Here is an 18033-nt window from a genome sequence, read left to right as displayed (position 1 = left end):
TAGTGAGGGGGAAAAAATCGTAAAAATGCACGGATTATATTTTCCTGTGTAAAATATATCGTTGGTTGCCATACGATATATAGAAAAAATAAATGTTTTGAATGCAATAGTGCATTCGTCTACCCGTGGTTTTATTGCTCAATCCCGCCACCTTGTTGACAGAGCGACAAAGCGCATGCGCGGCCCAATGCTTGAGGGAGCACGAGGGGAATAACCAATGGGAGAACAGAAGGCAAGTCGCATCACGCTGCTTTCAAGCCGCTAACACGCCGCGTTCTTGTTTTTTCGACGTAAATTAAACAATTATGTACAATCAACACAATTCAAGTTCAAATATATGAATATTTTATATATAAAAATTGGATCTACTGATATCCATCCAATCGCATCTCTACTTTAGTTTTAGCTGGGACTATATACATATATAGTTTGTATTTTTATTTTTTGAAATCTCACCAAGTTTGGCCCTCGGTCATTGCCGTATGTCCACGCTCTACCGAACCCCTACATGAGGTAAAGTTTCTAAAAAGGTCCACGTAAAAAGTCTAATTTGGCTTTGAATGAAACGCTAACATTACTCAATTTACCTACCTGATGCACAATAGCTATTATACTGCACGACTTGACGGGCCGATTTGGATCGCGTTGCTTTCTGGTGTTTATGGCTTGCTATTATATATTAGCGGGTTAGCCTCACAGTGGCTTATTACAGTCGCAACAGAGAAATATAAATATCCGCTTTAAAAAAAACTAAAATAAAAGACTAACACGAATACGAAAGTCCAAACAGGTCGCAGTGTTATGTTTTATGCTAAACTGCACCCACAATTGATTTCACGTTAGATTTTAGTTAGTTTGACAGATTCCATTGTTAAATCGTTTGCTTGTCAGCTTAATTTTATTCTGCGCAAACGGCCAATGGAAACGGTGCGTGGTAGAACTGGTCTAGGCATGTGTTCTAGTTCCGAATAAATTTCAAGTTGTTTATGCCCCTTTTGTATTTTGTCATCCTAAAACACAGACGAGAAACATCATGAGGTGATTCTAAGCGATTGCGGGCTGCTTTCTGTCAATGGATGTCATAGGTCAAACTGTCTTGTATTGAAAATCAACTCGAGAAATTGAAGATAGATTTTTGTTCTCATTTAGCAAGAACAGGTTCAATACTATTGCTGTGGTGGACCATGACGTGGCACCTGAAAGGCCTCTCAGACTCCCATATCGCGTTTGGCGTGTGCATAGATAGCAAAGCCTTTCAAAAGCTCTGTTGGCTCAACAACTACTGCAGCATTGTCCTCCCATCTGTCGCTAATGCAGAACTTTGCAGTCGCAGGTCCATATTGTCCAGCACCATGGAAAATATGCAACAGAAACCCGCTGGGAACACGTCCATCCGCAAAGGCTTGAAAATCTAAAACCGCCATGTTTATGATAGCACAACGAATCCTAAGCTTTATCGATTTTCATTTTTGAAACGACGGTACAAGAAGACATCCTCAAAATCGCTCTTGTTCTTTGTGCTATTTTTTTTTTTTTTTTTTTTGCCGAGGGTGAGCAGCAGCAGGTGCAGCCGACTTACCTGCTCGTGTCGCTTGTCGAGCAGCTTGGCGATGAGAGCCGGAGGGCCGGCGTGCTGCTGTTGGACAGTAGAGCACACTGGCTTATCACATAGATAACAGTTTGGGGGGGGGGGGGGGCTTGGGTTGGGTTGGGTTGTTTTGGGCGGGTGCTGGCTTTAGGCCTGTGGTCATGTTAAACCGTTATATCGACTTTTTTTTTCTGCCAAAACAGCAGACACAAACATTTTCAGAATCAAGTCAAGTCTGGTGAGATGAGCAAACGTGGGCCCGCCATTCTGCTGACATGACAATAATGTAACCGTGATTTATGTCGTTTGCTTCGGGACGGGGGATCGTCTTTCAAAGGTTGTGTACCTCCGAGCGCTGCCGTCTTCTGAATCTTTGTGCGAGGGCGACAGGTGGCCGCATCACTTGTCTTTCACAAGCTGACACCTGATACCTGTTTTTCGTGGGAGGGCGGGGCCAACCCCCCCCCGCCCCCCAACCGTGCTGAAAAGTATTGTGTTCCTTACCAAGTTCTGCTGCTTTCATAGGCACGATGGAGGCCTTGAAGGTGCGCCTTGACTTCCACAGCCCCATCATTCAAGCCCAGGTGAGTGAAGGAAGAGCAAAGGTTGGAGATTGGTGGCCTAAATATGCTTCTCCATTTATCTTTTCCAAACATTTTTGGTCACTCTGCAAGATCCACGACATGTCTTCAGTCTTTTCTCACACACATGATGTTTCCGCCTCCAAATACCTCAAGTTGGGTTTCTTCTTCTGACCATACTCCTTTTTTTCCTGAACGTGATTTCAAGGCGAGAATAACAAGATGTTGAAGATTATTATTATTTTATTGATTGTATTTATTTATTGCTTGATTTAATTATTTTTATTTTTATTTATGTATTTATTTGTCTATTTATTTATTTATTAAGATGTTAGCCAAATTCAAAAGTGCATTAAGGAGGAACGTGAGGAATTTGAAATAAGTGTAGCGTGTCCCAAGCTGTGAAAAAGCAGCCTACCGTGCTTTTCGCTCAAATTACCATCATCAAAAAAAAAAACCACCATTTCTTTTGTAAGCTAGCATGTTTACAAATGAAGCAAGGGATCAATAAATCCTTTCCTCCACGGTGTAATGATCAACATGCAACTCTGGTCTAATATTTTTTCTTTCTTTTTTTGCAGGCGGTGAGAAGGCTGGTTGCTGCCGTGCTGAAAGAGAAAGGGCCAAATGAACAAATCAGCCTGTCTTGCACCCAGGTGAATATGGTGGAAGATATGATTATTATGATACATTTGTGCCGCCCGCAAGTGCTCAAACTCTGGCCGTGTCACATCAGGGCTCGGCGCTGGAGACGCTATGGGAGCGTTGCTGCGGCGAGTGCGCCGCCGTGCGCTCGGCCTGCTGCCACGCCGTCGTGCTTCTGGTGGAGCAAGGCCACGCCGACCTACGCCACGTCCTCAACGGCGTCCTCAACCTGCTGCCTTCCGCACGGTATGCCGTCTCATCGGCATTTTTTTGCTTCCGTCGTGCCGCTTTTTGACCGGAGCCGTCCTCAGGAACGCTCAGGGCTTGGTGAAAGTCGTGGCCGAGCTGCTGCGGATCCAGACGGAGCGCCGAGACCCAGACGTAAGCTTCGGATGTCCTTACGGGATCAGGTCAGTTGGAGTCTCCATTTTTGATTGACTTGGCTTGTCTATTTTGAGATATTACAATTAGGTGGATGAATCTGAAATAACCCCCCCCCCCCTATAAAAAAACCAAAAGAAAATCTGAAACCAGAAAAGCACCAAATATGTCAACAAGGCCACAACTTCTTTTTCCCGTCCTCAAGCTGCTCACAAAAACTCTGAATGGCTTTGTGCTTGCCTTTCTTTCTCCTCTCATTTTTTTTTCAGGCGCTCGCTCACATTCTTACCACTCCCTTTGTCCTCTCCGCATCTGTCCGCCTCCCCGGCGGGAGGATGAATATGTTTCGGCGTCTGGAGCCGCCGTCGGGGCCTCGGCCCGCCGCTCTTAAGTGGCGGCGGATTCGCGGAGGCCGCACGCTGGCGGCCATTGTTAAGCGGCCGCTCGCCGCTGTCCTGCGCAATCTGAAAAGTCGAAATCTAGAGCCGCATCCCAAAATAGTCTTAATCCATCTGGGTGACCCCTGCTGAGGGACGCTGTGGTGAAATCTTCATCAGAATGTTAAAGCGTTGGAGTCTTTACTCATTCAGTGCCACGAACGGTTATAGACGTCAAGGATACTAACTGGGTTGGCAGTGAATGAGTTTTTTTTTTTTTTTTTTTCCCCACTTTATAGTGGGACGAAAATGCGTATGATGGATTTTTACTTCCTTTTTGCTGCTTCCTGAACGATTGCGAAGGGTGCGAGAGGCTGATGGATGAGAGTTGGCGGGCGGACGAGGGACGAGCAAGGAAGGTTGAAGATGGTCACCAAGATGATTAAGAGTGCAAAGAAAAGAGAGGGGTCACTCCGTCTGGGTCGCTGAACTTCCTTTTGTGTGGATTGATGGGACCCAGAATGAGTTGAGTGGGCCCGCAAGGTGTGGGGGGGAGGGGGAGTGACCCTCGGGACCTCACCTTGGATTTGACTGTCAGTGTTTAGTCTGGACTTGATGGGTGTGGAAGTAGTCTTTATTTTTTTCTGGATGTAACAACATTGTATGAATTTTTTTGAATTATAAATCCACTAAAAGGAGAGATGATTATTCCCCCCCCCATGGTTGAAAACTGTAGAGTAGTAGAGTTTTGCCTTTTAAAAAGCTTCTGTCCTGTCCTTTTCCTTAGGAGTGATCCTCACCCATTAATTACGGCTTTGGAGAACCGCCCGGACTGCTGGACCGCCATTCTCGCCGAGATCCGTGACTTTGTCCAGCAGGCTGTTGACAGGCAAGCACAAGATCAATTCACCCAATATGAAATCTTGTTGATGGCGCCGACGTGGTCTCTGATGACGCAGAAAGGAGCCCGCCTACGTGGCCATGCTGGTCCCCTTTCTACGCTACCTCTACTGCCAACCCGAGAGGCGGGCCGAGCACGGCTTCCTTCGCCAGGGTCTTCTGCGGACGCTGCTCCCCGCGGGTGGGCTCGGCACGCGGGACGAGAGTTCGCCGCCATCCGACAGCCTTCTCCGGTGCTTCTGCCGACTGGTGCCGCACGTGCCGGTGAGTTGGCTGACACTTCTGAAAGCTTGAGGTGAGGCTGGAAAATGGCTGTCACGGCAGGTGGACGATGCGGAGGCGGTGCTGGAGCTGCAGTGGCTGATCAGCGCTTTGCTTCCCGCCTTGTCGGAGAAGCGTGAAGACGCCTGGACGAGCCAGAGAGTGCGTCTCCTGCTCCAGTTGCTCTGCGCGTGTCAGAGCTGCCTCAGCTTCGGCGGAGACTGTCGACCGCTGGTGGGCTTGATGACAGAGATCATCCCGACGTGTCGACAGGTCAGCCGGCCGGCCGGCCATCATCTGCGTGATGTGACCCCGACGACAAATCATCGTGCTGCGTTTGTTTTTAGAAGCTGCCTTTGGATGAGATGCTCATGGCTGTTGCTTTGCTCCTGTTTGAGGCCCCTGCAGCGCAACAGAGCAGCCTGCTCAGTCTTGGTAAAAATCACTCCAAAAAAAAGTACAGATGTTATTTATTTTATTTTATTTTATGGAGATATAAAATTTTAAAAATCAATAAGTCTTGAAATGTATCCATTTATATATATATATATATATATATACATATAGTTGTTTTTTGCTCATTTCCGTAACCTTCTGTCTACTTTATATATTTAAGGATTTATTTTTATAGATTTTTTTTTCTTTTATATGTATATAAAAAAAATTCAATAAAAATAAATCCTTTAATGTGATATACAGACACACACACACTCTGATTCTGCTCATTTCCATTACCTTCTGTCCACTTTCTGTCCAGCACTAACTTTAGCTCCCGAGCACACCACTGAGCCCTCCCACTGGTTGAGTCCGGTCCTGGTTCACCCCGTGCTGCAGCTCCTGTCCTGCTCAGATGTCACCGAGCTGCTCGCAGAGCGCCACACGCACGAGCTCAACCAGAAGCTGGCTCAGAGCCTGTTACGTAGCGTCACCAGGCAAACCGCTCAACTCCAACAGGTAACTTGGACTGTCAAATAAGAATGAGATTCTGAGATGAAGATGACCTTCTTCTTCTTGCCAGTCTCCTCTACCGGAGAAGCTTCTTCTCACGCCCTGGTTCAGCGAGCTGAGAGCGGCCGTGTCCACGCTCCGCAGAGCGGTGGAGAACCCTTGGGCGGCCGTCGATTGGCTCCTTTCGCTCACCTCGGCTCTGTCGTCAAGCCAGCAGCACCTGCCGAGTTCCCTCGCTCTCACGGTGGCCCACCTTCTCCTCACTGGCCAGGACCAGGTCTGCCGCTTGGCTTTGGATGCCATACGGGCCGTCGCAGCCGCCGACCCCCGCCAGGTGAGTGACGTCGTTTGACAAGACTTGCCTGTTTGCGTTTCAAATTCTGCATTTTCAAAATGGCCGCCTCTCTGTTTTCAAAATAAGAGTTGTTGTTTTTTTGGGTCGTTTGTGTAAACTCGGTGGCCTCCAAATGAAGCTCCTCACCTCGGTATCATATTCAAGCATGAATATTCATATTTTTGTTCTGTCCGAAACCTATATCGATGCAAAATATTAAAATAATTAAAAAACTTGACATTTAAAAAAAAAAAAAGACCATTGTCAGGGTTTAAATATATTATCGAACAATCAGTTCTTTTGTTGATGGAAAAAAAATATAAATTTGGAGTTTAATTTTTCTTTTTTTTTTTTTATCCCCAACCTATCCAAAAACAAACCCTTGGTAACAAAGAGACGAAAAAAATGAAAAGAAGCTGCCTCTGGAGAAAAAAAAATATAAATCCATTCAACATGGGAATATAAAAAGTGTCTTCTGAGAAACTCACTTTATCCGTCACTTTTAAACCCCCCAAGACAGGAAAGCTATTTTAGCTTCTCAATTTAGCTCACCGATAACAGCTCAAATTGTCATTAAGCTTGATGTTAGTCAGGCGTTAAATTGAGAAAGTAAAAATAAACTCAGTCTATGCAAACAGAGCGCTTTGACGACATGGAAAAAAAACAAACAGGTTAGCACAGCTTCGCGTTAGCTAGCAGAATGTAAAGTGGCTAATGTATGAATACAGCAAACTTGACATCCACAATCCAAGTGATATCGTGACTCCAATTGTTGTTAGTACAGCTAGCTAGGCTAATGTGTGAATACTGCAAACTTAACATACACAAGCCAAGTGATGACGTGACTCCCAATTTTGTTAGCACAGCTAGCTAGGCTAATGTGTGAATACAACAAACGTGACATACACAAGCCAAAGTGATAGTGTGACTCGAATTGGGTGGCGGCTCAACTCAACGGCTTTTTTTATTTTTGCCTCCCAACTTGCTCGCGACATGAAAGTCAAGACTCTACACCATCTGTGACTTCTCATGCAGCACCGTTGCTTTAAGTGACACTCGCTTGTTGGCCAAAATGAATTTTCAACCCAATGTCAGTCTGGTTCCGCTCTTTGAAGCTCTCCATTGGCTACTTAAATGACATTTATGCACATTTTTTTATGTTAAAAAAAAAAAGAAAAGCTTTCTGTCGCTGACTGACATATCCCTCCGAGCCCTCGGGACTGCAACGTGAGTCTCCGCAAACCCCCCCCAGACAATGATGTGAAATAACAGGCGGTGCCAAGGCTGCTCGTTAAGAGGATTCCCCCCGCTGTTCTAATTGCTCCCACAGTGCCACTTGCACCGGAGCGGCCATTTATGAAATGGAAGATGCCTGTTGACAAATTGGATTGTTCTCCTCAGACGAGTCCGTAAATTGTTGCTAGGGTAGCCGGCCCCTTTTGTTAAAAGACGGGAAGAAAAGTCGAGATAAATCATCTCGCTCGCCGATTGATGCGACGTTTGTGTATCACAGGTGCCGTCCCTTCTTCCCGTGGTGCTGTTCAAGCTGGGCAAAGAAAAGGATCCGAGCTTGACGCACGCTCTGCTCCAGTGCCTGCCGAACCTCGGCACCCACAAGGTAGCGAGCGAGAAGATGGAAGGTACATTTGTGCGGAAGGCTAAAAAGCGTCTTTGTGTCGCAGCTCTGTGTCCCCGCGGTGCTGCAGACTCTCGGCCTGCTGGCCAGCAACCTCAAACTCAAAGCAGCCGCCATGCGACTCACCACGACGCTTTGGAAGAAGCAGGTGGGCCGCCTGGATCCCGACGCTTGACATTATTCCACCACCCTCAGCGTTCTTGACCTGTCCTCTCCCCCGCCAGGACCGCGTCTACCCCGAGCTTCAGCGTCTGCTGGCTCAGCCGGACAACAGGGTGGTGACGGGGAGAGAAACCCAGTGGGAGCAAGTGTTGGCCCGAGCCGCCTGTCTTCGAGACATCTGCCGAGAAAGGTCTCGTGGTCGTTCGGGGTTAGCTTGAAAGTCTTTTTGCTAAGTTGACCGTGTGCGTCGTGCAGGCCTTACCAGCACGGAAGCGACATGTTGGCCGCCATCGCGTTGACTCTCAAGCAGTGCAGCAGAGCCGACCAGGTGACCCCTGCCGTGCTGGCCCTGCAAGGACTGCAGGAGCTGTGCCGTGCCGAGGTGGGCAAATGATTAGCTATGCAATTGAAATATTTGGCTGTTCATGGTCATGGTCTTCAAATGAGTGGCCTTGTGTTGCGTCGTCTGCCGTGCAGACTCTGGCCACCGAGGGGCGCTATGTTCCATACAGCCACATCATTTAAAAAAAGATCTGCTTTCCCCCCATGGTATTGCGATTTACGTGAGGACAAAGTGGTTCAGAAAATGCATGGATGAAAATGCAATTATCTTTTTAAGGTCTTCTTCCCGTGTATTGATACAAACACTAGTAATAAATCAATTTGTATTACAATATGCGACACCATATTCATTATATGTAAACATCTGGCAGAACATAAAAATGGAAAATGGCAGCGGCACTCAAGAACAAAATACTCTACTACCTTCACGCTTTGTTATGGAATTCACTGCCGCCACCTAGCGGTGGAGTGCCTGAACTCTCGTATGTCCACATTTTTGTTCGTTTGGCCACTTTGGACTGAATTTTTCATTCAGAAGTCCCGGCAAGAAAAATATTCTAGCAATGAATTACATTTTTCCACAAAAGAGCTTTGTTGTTTTCCAATTTGTTTTGCAGGTAGTGGACATCGTGTCTACATGGAGAACTCTTGGACCGGACCTGAGATGCGACTCTCGTTCACTGATGGTCAAGGCGGTTTCTCAGCTTCTGGCTCTGGTTCCCCAACTCGCTGTCAAATCTGAAGAATATGAGGTGAGTACTTCAGTATTAATATACTCATAATAGTCAAGCTATTACAGTCATTTCCGAAAAAAACAACAAAAACATTCATTTTAATTGATTTTTTTCACTTTTTTTCTAATGATTGTTATTTTTAATAGAAACTAAAAGATGAAGCGGTCAGCTTTCTCTGGCATTATGCTGTCAACAAGGTCTGTGTAAGAAACACCCGTGAAAAATTTGATATTGTGACAGGTGCCTCTTTGAGCCCTTTTTTTTTTTTGTTGGTGGGGGCAACAGGATCCGGATGTAGCCAGCTGTGGTTTTCGGGCCTTGGCGGACTTCCCAGAAGCGAATCACACCATCAATCATCTCCCCGAGGCAGTAAGTTGAAATTCACCTATGTTTTCTCGTGCCGATCCACAATCGTTCATTTCCGCAATGTCCGTCGTAGGCCAGGCCCGTAGCGCCGCCGCCCGAGCAGAAAGACGAGGATGAGGAGCAAACGGGGAAGGAGGAAGAGGGAGACCTCTCGGTCACGGGCTCGTCGTATGTCAAGTTGCTGACTCTCACCCCCTCGCCTGCTTTACCAGGTCAATGACATCACAGCGTGTCTCTATATTTGGATCTAAAAATGTAATGTGGTACAGCGCCCTCTAGTGGCACCCGTGAGAATCATTCACCTCTGTGATAAGCAAAGTGTGGCAAATGACTGAAAGGTCGACGTGTGTTACACGGGTGGGGGGGCAGCCTTGGAGCATTTCCTGACATCGCTGGTCAAGCAAGAGATGAGCCAGATGCCGAGGGGCGTGTATTTTTCCGCCCTGCGGGGAGACGCTTGGCGTTCGGACCGAGGTAAAACCCTGGCGGGGATCCCGGCCTTTATGCTCAAGTCCTACGAGAAGAACAAGCAGCCGGGGCTCAAGGCGGGACTGGCGGGTGAGCGTTGGCAAGTTTTTAGCAAATGTGTCCGTCCGTCCGTCCGTCCGTCACATGTTCCTGGTTGCAGCCGGCCTGCTGCTTTGCCACGAGCTCCCGCAGCAGACGGATCGCGAGGGGCGACCCATCGCGCGCTTCCTCCTCAGCCGAAGCCGAAGCTACCAGCAAACCATGAGCGCCCTCATTCACGAAGTACTGACCAAAGGGTGGGGGGAGGGGGGGGGAGGAGGAAATCTGACATTTGGGTACGCTCCATCCGCAGGTGAACATTCAGCCGTCCGAATGGCACGGCGCGCTGCTCCTCCCTCAAGCGTGGCGCAGTTTCATGAACGCCACCTTCCACGCAGTCCTCGAGGTGGCTTCTTCTCACATTTGCTTTTAGGGTCGAAGGTACCATTCGGACGCACTCAAAATATCTGTTTTTGTCCACAGGGTCGACGCGCCGATCTGGAAATGCAGCGGCGCAAAAGCGACCAAGAGGACCAAGAAGAACTGCGCTACAAGCAACACTGCGCCTGGCTGTGGTGAGCTTCTCAATCATCTTCACACCATCTTCATCAGCTGCGATCAACTCTCGCCGTCCTCAGGGCCAGAGACCACCTGACGGATTCAATCCGAGCCGCCACCAAGTGAGTAAAGGCGAAGGAGGCGCCGCTACCTTTTAGACAGGCTAAGGCGCTAACGTCTGTGCTATGTGGCGTTCAGGGACAGTCCCGTTGTTCAGGGAAATTCCGTACTGGCTCTGAGCGCGCTGGCGGCCGTGCTGGCTAAATACGAGCGCAACCTGCCCGCCGATAGCGACTCCGGCCTCACGGTAAGACGTCGGCTGTCTGATTCCGAGGCCAGATCGCACGTCCGAGGTGTTTTCCCGCTTTCAGGCCGGACCCGAGTTTGTGCCCACCAGCAGTTGGTTGGCAATGCTGCTGGACACCCTGCTCAGCATCATCAGCAGTAGCTACAAGGCCAGCGGGCAAGTCTTTCCGTGGTACCTGCATGTAAGTTGGGCCTCTTAATGTTTTTCCAAGAGAAGTCGCCAGGTCTGAGAGTTAGAAGAGGGTGTGCACACTTGTGCAACCACATCATTTGAGTTGTTTTTAGTCCCGCTGTCATTCATTTGAGTTGTTGGGTGCTTTGGAGAGTTCTACCATGATTGAACTTGCTCTCATCTTGCAAAAAGTTGCCATTAGATCAGGGGTGCTATGACTTCTTCTATCCACGCTCGCTCTCGTCCTCAGCGCTCTTATTCGGGCGAGAGCACGGCGAGCGGCATCGCTCGCTCCTGCGCCAGCCTAGCGCTGTCCCTGCTGGTGCCGGTGCTGGTTTGGTGGCATCAAGACCGTCTGAGGCAGGTGTTGTCGGCGCTGCGGGCCGGCCTGCCCGGGTCGCCCGCCGAAGACGACTCCCAGGCCGTTCAGTTCCACTCCGGACTGGCCCTCGGCATGGTGCTGTCCGGCTTGCATCAGCAGCGCCTCGGGTATTTTGGGAAGAATTTCTTGCTCGACAGACCTCCCGAGATAAAATCCTAGCTCACTTGAAATTTTTTTTCCCCACCCGCTCTAGCGACGTCACTCCTCAGAAGGACGCCGAGCTCCTCCTCGACGCTCTCTCGGCGCTGGAAGCTTGCGCTTTCGACACCCGTGCGGAATACAAGTCAGTCCGCCGTGGAGGGGATCTCGGAGAGGGACTCCAGTGGACTCATTTGTGTCCCCCCTTGTTCAGTACGGGCTGCTTGTTGGGTCTGGCGCTGGAGCTTTGTGCGCTTTGCAACAACGGGCAGACGCAGCAACACGGCCGGGCGGCCCAAACGCTGGACAAGCTGCTGAGCGCCCTGCACGACAGCGCCGGACAGCCGCGCGTGATGCAAGAGGTACCAAGACAAGAAACTGTGGAAATATGGATGGAAAATCAGTTCAACTTTAAATTCTTGAACAGAAATTTATAGAGCCCATTTTTAGAAAAAAAAAAAAAAAATCCTCTCTCTTGCTTATCTGTCTTGTTCCATTAGCAATAGAAAAATTGTACAAAAATGTTTTTTTTTTTTTTTTTCTTCTATTCCTAATATATTCAACTACCACTTCACCAAAAGGCATTGTAGGTATTTTGGTTGAATTGTATTTTTCGCCATCAAAGTCATTGAGCCATTAGTTCATCAAATGAAAAGAACATTTTGATTTGTTAACATTTTGCACAAAACCCCAAAAAAAAAATGGCGTGCAGGTTTTGGCCTACTCGGTGGCGTGCGTCAGCGTTTCGGCCTTCAGCGTCGGCCTCGTGGATGGCGCCAAAGCCGACCAGGCCGTGGCCACTCTGCGCACCTTGACCGAGGAGAGCCAGCAGGTCCGACGCAAATTGGATTCTGATGCATTCTTTTCTGACATCCTTTCCTTCTAGCTAATTCTCCTTCATCCTTCCACCAATCTTTTACACATCCTTGTTTATTTCTCCTTCCTTCCTTCCTTCCTTCCTTCCTTCCTTCCTTCCTTCCTTCCTTCCTTCCTTCCTTCCTTCCTTCCTTCCTTCCTTCCTTCCTTCCTTCCTTCCTTCCTTCCTTCCTTCCTTCCTTCCTTCCTTCCTTCCTTCTTCCCTCCCTCCCTGAGATGGCTTTTCTATTGTTCAGACTCCCGGCTTCTCCATGGCTCTGGGCCTGGCGGTCCACGGCCTGTCGCTGTGCGGCCACGGCAAAGCCGAGGACCTCCAACCTCGACTCCTGGCTGCCTGGGTTAAGATTTTACTGGCAGAGGTGCGACTTTTTTTTCGGTCTTTTGTCGTTGTGTGCAAGCGGTGCCGGAAGATGTTTGTCGTTTTCAGGGTTGTCCCACCACGCAGCGGCTGGCCGCCGTTAACGGACTGGTGGCTTTGGCGGGGTCCGAGAGTTACCTGGTTCAGGTGAAGAGCCTTCAGCTCCGTTTGCTTTGACTTTACGTTGGTCCGTCAAGCGTGCGTTTGTTTCCGTCGCGCAGCTCAAGAGCCAACTGGAGCCTCCGTCCAATCAGCAGAGCCGACTCAACGAGGTGATCCGGGCCATCTCGCAGGTAACGTCGTCCTTCCGTGGCTTCTTTCCTTTCCTTTCTTGACTATCTTGTGCTTGTCAGATTGTGTCCTTCTCAGGAGCCATCGGCTTGCAGTCCAACTGCGCCTGCCTGCTGGGCCACTTGCATTTGTCGCACACGTTCACCAGTCACAGTCACACTGCAGGTAGCGGCGAGCGCCGAACGTCAAAGACACGCTCGGTGAAAAAACACCCGTGACCAAATGCATGTTGTGCTCCATCCATCCATCCATCCATCCATCCATCCATCCATCCATCCATCCATCCAGTGCCTCAGGATTTTAGTTACCTGACGGAGAAAAGTGTCATCAGGGCCGTGGTGGACTTGCTCACAGAGGCGGGAAAGAAAGGTTTGCTTATTCGCTCGTATCTCGCCCAAACGATTTGTGATAGAGGTTCAAGAATTATTGGGGGGGGTAAAAAAACGACTGCAAATTTGTTGACTTTATTGCAGCTGATTTCAGGGGTTCATTTTAAAAAAACAATTTGTTTGACATGAAACAAATGTTTTGAATATTTTGTATATTTGATTCCTTTAAAAACAGACTTTTAAGTATGACAATTTTATTGACACTAAACAAATCTGATTTTTATTCTTTTCTCACATGCCCCCTCCCCCCCCACTGAAAACCTTGTGTCCCGGAAGGTCCTGAGTTTGCCCACCCGAGCGTGGTCCAAACCGCCCTGACGCCTCTGGCCTCAGTCGCAACGGGGGTCCAGTACCCGCCCGTCAACTGGAGCGCCATCTTGTCCCCTCTGATGAGACTCGGCTTTGGTAACGGCTCACTGGAAGGCACGACGCCTCCTAAAATGGCCGCTTGATCCAAATGTATTTCCCGTCTTGACAGGTGAGGAGGTTCAGCATCAATGTGTGGCCTTGGCTGCAGCTCAAGCTCAGTTTTCTCAGAGTGCTTCGCTCTTCCTGGGCTCCTGGCTCAGCTCACCTCTTGTGTACAGTCTCGGTGTAAGTGAGGAGACTTTTTTTTTTTTTTTTTGCATTCTCCAAATCTCGTTTCTCATTTAGTTCCAGACGAGGGCCCTTCTGTGCGAGAAGCTCTCTTGGTGGATGAAGCACGTCCCAGAGGACAAACTCCAGTTCTTCGTGGAGACTCTGGGCCTGCAGAGTTTCCGGGAAGACCCGGAAGCGCGGCGTCACTCCCTGCGTGGCTCTCTGCTGCGGGGTCTCGCGGAGGCCATGGCCGCGCCCAACCCGCCCGCCGCCTGCTGGACTCTTCTCTCCTCCGCCACTGAGACCATCTTCAACCTGCTGCCCGACCAGATAAAGGTACCGAGTTTGTCACCTTCAAAAAAACCTTTTATAACCTTAAAACCTTTTCTAGGACGGTGACGTGGATTTTTACGTGGGCGTCGCCAAATGTTTGTCCGAGATGTCCGATACGGAGATTGACCGCACGGCGGCTGTCACAGAGGTAAGTACGGCGAAGTGCTGCGAATCCTTTTTTTTTTTTTGGAGCTAATGTGGTGACTTTTTTTTTAGACACAGATGGAAAAAAGCTGTTTCGTCTTGGCTTACCTGGCATCCCGCGGGAGGATTCCGCTGCTGGCTCTGAACGACGTCATCGCCGGCGTGCTCCGCGGTCGGCCCAGCCACCGAGTGGGCTGGATCCTCCTGCAGACCTTCTATCAGTGTCGCCTGGCCGCCGGCACCAATACAGGTCCAATGACTTCATGGATTGAATTTATTTGATTGATTGTTTTTAAGAAACTGTAGAAAACGTGTCGGTTTTTTGCGTGGCAGGCGTTTCCAAGCGCATGGAGTGGCTGCTGGAGTTGATGGGGCTCATCCGGAACGTGGCCTACGGTTCCGCCACCGTCTCATGCGCCGACGTCAAACCGGTGCGTCGGATTTGTCGGCGTTTGCCACGCGGTGGACTGGCCAGTGCCTTGACAGGAGTCGGCGCTTCTTTTGTGCAGGCCACGGACTTCCTGTTCCAAGTCTTTGCCGCCGCCGTGGTTTCCTGGGGCGACCACACAATGCCGCTCCTGCTGGGGATCAGGGCGCGCTGGTTCCCGTGGAGCTCGGCCTCCGAACCCGCCGCCCCGCCGCACGGCCTTTACGGCGCCGAGTCGCTGACGGAGGACGCCCTGCCGCGTTGCCTGCTGGCGCTGCCTCGCAGCTTACCTCCGCTTCTCCGCAAGGAACCCTGGAACTGCCACTCGCATAAGGTGAGAAACCTATCGGTCGTTATCCCGGAGACATTCCGTTTGACGTCGCCGTTTTGCTAGTTCATAGAGTGGCTTCTCGGCATGGTGGAGGGACCTGGACAAAGTCTGTCTGCGACGACGATCCACGCGGCTCGAGGTGAGAAAGCCCAAAGACTTTGATTGGAATTCAAATTCGAGCCGGAATTTTCCCCCCGGGATCAATAGTGTCTCTCGCTCTCTCTCTCTCGCGCTCGCTCGCTCTCTCTCTCTCGCTCGCTCGCTCTCTCGCTCGCTCTCTCGCTCGCTCTCTCGCTCTCTCTCTCTAGCTCTCTCGCTCGCTCTCTCTCTCTCTCTAGCTGTCTCTCTCTCTCTCTCTAGCTGTCTCTCTCTCTCTCTCTCTCTCTCTCTCTCTCTCTCTCTCTCTCTCTCTCTCTCTCTCTCTCTCTCTCTCTCTCTCTCTCTCTCTCTCTCTCTCTCTCTCTCTCTCTCTCTCTCTCTCTCTATATATATATATATATATATATATATATATATATATATATATATATATATATATATATATATATATATATATATATATATATGTGTATGTATATATATATATATATATATATGTGTGTATGTATATATATATATATATATATATATGTATGTATGTATGTATGTATATATATATATATATATATGTATGTATGTATGTATGTATATATATATATATGTATGTATGTATGTATGTATGTATATATATATATATATATATATATATATATGTGTATATGTATATATGTGTGTATATGTATATGTATATATGTATATATGTATATGTATATATATATATATATGTGTGTATATGTGTATATGTATATGTATATATATATATATGTATATATATATATATATGTATATATATATATATATATATATATATATATGTCTTTCTCTAGCTGTGTCTCTCTCTCTCTCTCTCTGTCTTTCTCTCTCTGTCTTTCTCTCTATCTGTCTTTCTCTCTCTGTCTATCGATCTATCTATCTATGTATGTATCTCGCTAGCTCGCCATCTTTTGTCACCCAGCTATCTTTTGTGGTCATTTCAGCGGCTCTGTTGGCCTTGCGCCACTCCCCCGAGTTCAAGAAGAAGTCGGTGTGGACCAGAGCGTACGGATGGTAATCTACGGCAAGCCATTTGAGCATTTTTTCCCCACATCTTTAATGGATCCCAAGGAAATGGAATCAATGCTCAAGTGACAAGGGAGGTTGAGCTCCAGAAGCCTTTTCCCCAAGTCACTTCCTTTTCATCTTCTTGGCCCACCTCTCCAGCTGATGTCGCCTCTCCTTCAGCGACTGCCACACTGTGAGCGAAGCTCCTGAGAAGGCAAATTGTCTGGAATGACTCCCTCCCGCCTTTCACGGCCACCAAAGCCACGTCTCACCCAACACGAGGAGCGGCAGCGAGACCACGGGGACGAGCGGCCCGTGGACGGGCGCCGCCACCGTTGCGTTCCCCGCCAGCGACGATTCCCGCTCCATGTAAAGCATCACCTGGCAAATCGTCACCCCTGTTGGAAAAAAAAATAATAATAATATGGTGCATCTTGGAGGTTCTCACACCCATCAGGCTGCTCCAAACTAAAATGTTCAAATTCTTGCATCATTTGAATTTTTTTACTTCCATTTTTTTATTTGAAAAAAAAAAATGATATAAAAATGAATGAATTGATTCATGAATTGATTACAACGGGTGGGACTGGATCACCTTCCGTGACGGCGGAGAGGACGTATACGGGGATCCACAGAGTGTAACGGGCCCACAGCATGGTGGCGGAAGGGGCGTCCATCACGCACATCACTTCGTGAGGGTACCTGGGCACAAAAGCGCACGCTGAGGCCCGGCCCGGATGCTTCCGTAGCGTTCGAGCGGGCACCTGAGCAAGTCAGAGATGTTCCAGAAGAAGAGCTGCAGGCATACCACCGGTTTGCTCTGAACTTCGTCTAAGCGGATGAGCGTGAGCAGGAGGAGGTTCTTCTCCAAAACCTGGACACAACGTCAAGCTTCAGGTGCGGTCGGACCGCACGGGCCGGGAAGATCGTCGGCCGTACTTGGAAGAGGCGCGGGAGCAGTCTGGCTTTCTCGATCCGGTTGGCAATGTGGAAAATCTCCAAGACGGAGAGCAACTGGCAGAAGCTCATGACCAAGCCGACCGAGTGAAACGTGTCTGCGAGGGCATCTGCAAAAACAATTTGTGTCTTATGACCAAGCCGTCAAGGGCCAGCGAAATTTGCCCGACCTTGTCCGAAGGTGAGAAACCTGACGATCATGTTTGTCAGAATCCATGTGTGTCCGCAGAACTGGAACAGATTGTAGAAGAAAATGTAAGCATGCCTGAAGGTGAGCCTGGAGTGGAAAAGAAAAAAAACAAAAACAGGTCACTCCCGACTGTACAGCAAAAGAAGCAGCACAGTGTGTAACATCATGATGCAATTTAATTTTTTGGAATGATGTTATCTCTTCTCTCGTCTCTACTTATCGTAACCAAATGTGTTTGCCAATAAATCGTACAAGCTCATGATGCAATTTAATGTTACTTTTTCTCTTTTTCTTACAGCACTCTTCTCTACTTATGGTAACCAAACGTGTTTGCCAATAAATCGTACAAGCTGATCAATTGAATGTGGCTCACTTACATTGTCTCTTCAAAGTCGACTTTGTTTTCAGCGCCCTTCTAACGGCTTTGTTTTGGTTTTTTTTGGGCAGAGGCGGAAGCAGGAAAAGAGCTGCAATGTTTGCTTAGCTGCACTTCCTCAGGCTGATTGTCGCCTTTCAGTCATAGGAAACAGGAAGAAAAACATATCTATGTCACTTTTACGATTGAATTTAAATTGAAACGCACACATTGTTTCATGTTTGTTTTTAGATGTTTTGGTGAAAGACTATTACTAAGTAGAATTTTCAGCCATGAAGTGCAAAGGAGCTATTTTGTTGAAATACTTTTCATTTTAAAAAGAAT

The 18033-nt window shown here is 48.4% G+C and overlaps 2 protein-coding genes across 6 annotated transcripts; one reads left to right on the top strand and one right to left on the bottom strand.

The window, feature by feature from the left end:
- Positions 1-172: 172 nt before the first annotated feature.
- Positions 173-17696, top strand: focad (focadhesin). Of its 5 annotated transcripts, XM_085901636.1 has the most exons (45): positions 550-655; positions 2114-2172; positions 2751-2825; positions 2906-3060; positions 3126-3224; positions 4360-4461; positions 4532-4736; positions 4797-5006; positions 5081-5168; positions 5491-5687; positions 5752-6015; positions 7529-7633; positions 7698-7799; positions 7876-8003; positions 8069-8195; positions 8773-8907; positions 9036-9086; positions 9175-9258; positions 9329-9467; positions 9625-9813; positions 9884-10005; positions 10076-10168; positions 10246-10337; positions 10401-10442; positions 10519-10627; positions 10692-10808; positions 11049-11287; positions 11374-11463; positions 11533-11680; positions 12031-12150; positions 12431-12553; positions 12622-12699; positions 12774-12845; positions 12906-13008; positions 13132-13212; positions 13509-13637; positions 13711-13826; positions 13887-14147; positions 14203-14292; positions 14361-14538; positions 14622-14719; positions 14798-15049; positions 15110-15185; positions 16123-16192; positions 16346-17696. In XM_085901636.1, the coding sequence occupies exons 1-45, from the start codon at positions 595-597 to the stop codon at positions 16347-16349; spliced, it is 5478 nt and encodes a 1825-aa protein (XP_085757762.1). In that variant the 5' UTR covers positions 550-594; the 3' UTR covers positions 16350-17696. The 5 variants fall into 5 exon arrangements, with proteins under 5 accessions (XP_085757744.1, XP_085757739.1, XP_085757762.1 ...); XM_085901627.1 differs by having other exon boundaries at positions 551-655; positions 16123-17695; XM_085901618.1 differs by lacking the exon at positions 550-655 and adding an exon at positions 173-232 and having other exon boundaries at positions 14622-15049; positions 16123-17695.
- On the bottom strand, positions 16231-17781 carry hacd4 (3-hydroxyacyl-CoA dehydratase 4). The gene is made up of 7 exons (XM_085901699.1): positions 17711-17781; positions 17314-17420; positions 17126-17253; positions 16951-17060; positions 16782-16888; positions 16459-16584; positions 16231-16392 (listed from the first exon to the last, which is right to left on the bottom strand). Coding segments are annotated over exons 1-7 (663 nt in total). The 5' UTR covers positions 17713-17781; the 3' UTR covers positions 16231-16309.
- Positions 17782-18033: the final 252 nt, after the last annotated feature.

This window comes from Syngnathus leptorhynchus, chromosome 2, assembly GCF_054491065.1.
Source record: "Syngnathus leptorhynchus isolate UIUO chromosome 2, UIUO_Slep, whole genome shotgun sequence".
NCBI lineage: Eukaryota > Metazoa > Chordata > Actinopteri > Syngnathiformes > Syngnathidae > Syngnathus > Syngnathus leptorhynchus.
This window is presented reverse-complemented; position numbering and strand designations above follow the sequence as displayed.

Bases quoted from the DNA above. Each gene is read 5' to 3' on its own strand.
- focad (XM_085901611.1), top strand. From the start codon at position 595: ATGCACAATAGCTATTATACTGCACGACTTGACGGGCCGATTTGGATC. The intron at 10,443-10,518 runs GTGAGTAAAGGC...TGTGGCGTTCAG, and splicing joins TCAATCCGAGCCGCCACCAA to GGACAGTCCCGTTGTTCAGG. The intron at 12,554-12,621 runs GTGCGACTTTTT...TGTCGTTTTCAG, and splicing joins TTAAGATTTTACTGGCAGAG to GGTTGTCCCACCACGCAGCG.
- hacd4 (XM_085901699.1), bottom strand. The intron at 17,254-17,313 runs GTCGGGCAAATT...TTGTTTTTGCAG, and splicing joins GTTTCTCACCTTCGGACAAG to ATGCCCTCGCAGACACGTTT. The intron at 16,393-16,458 runs GTGAGACGTGGC...TTGCCTTCTCAG, and splicing joins GCTGCCGCTCCTCGTGTTGG to GAGCTTCGCTCACAGTGTGG.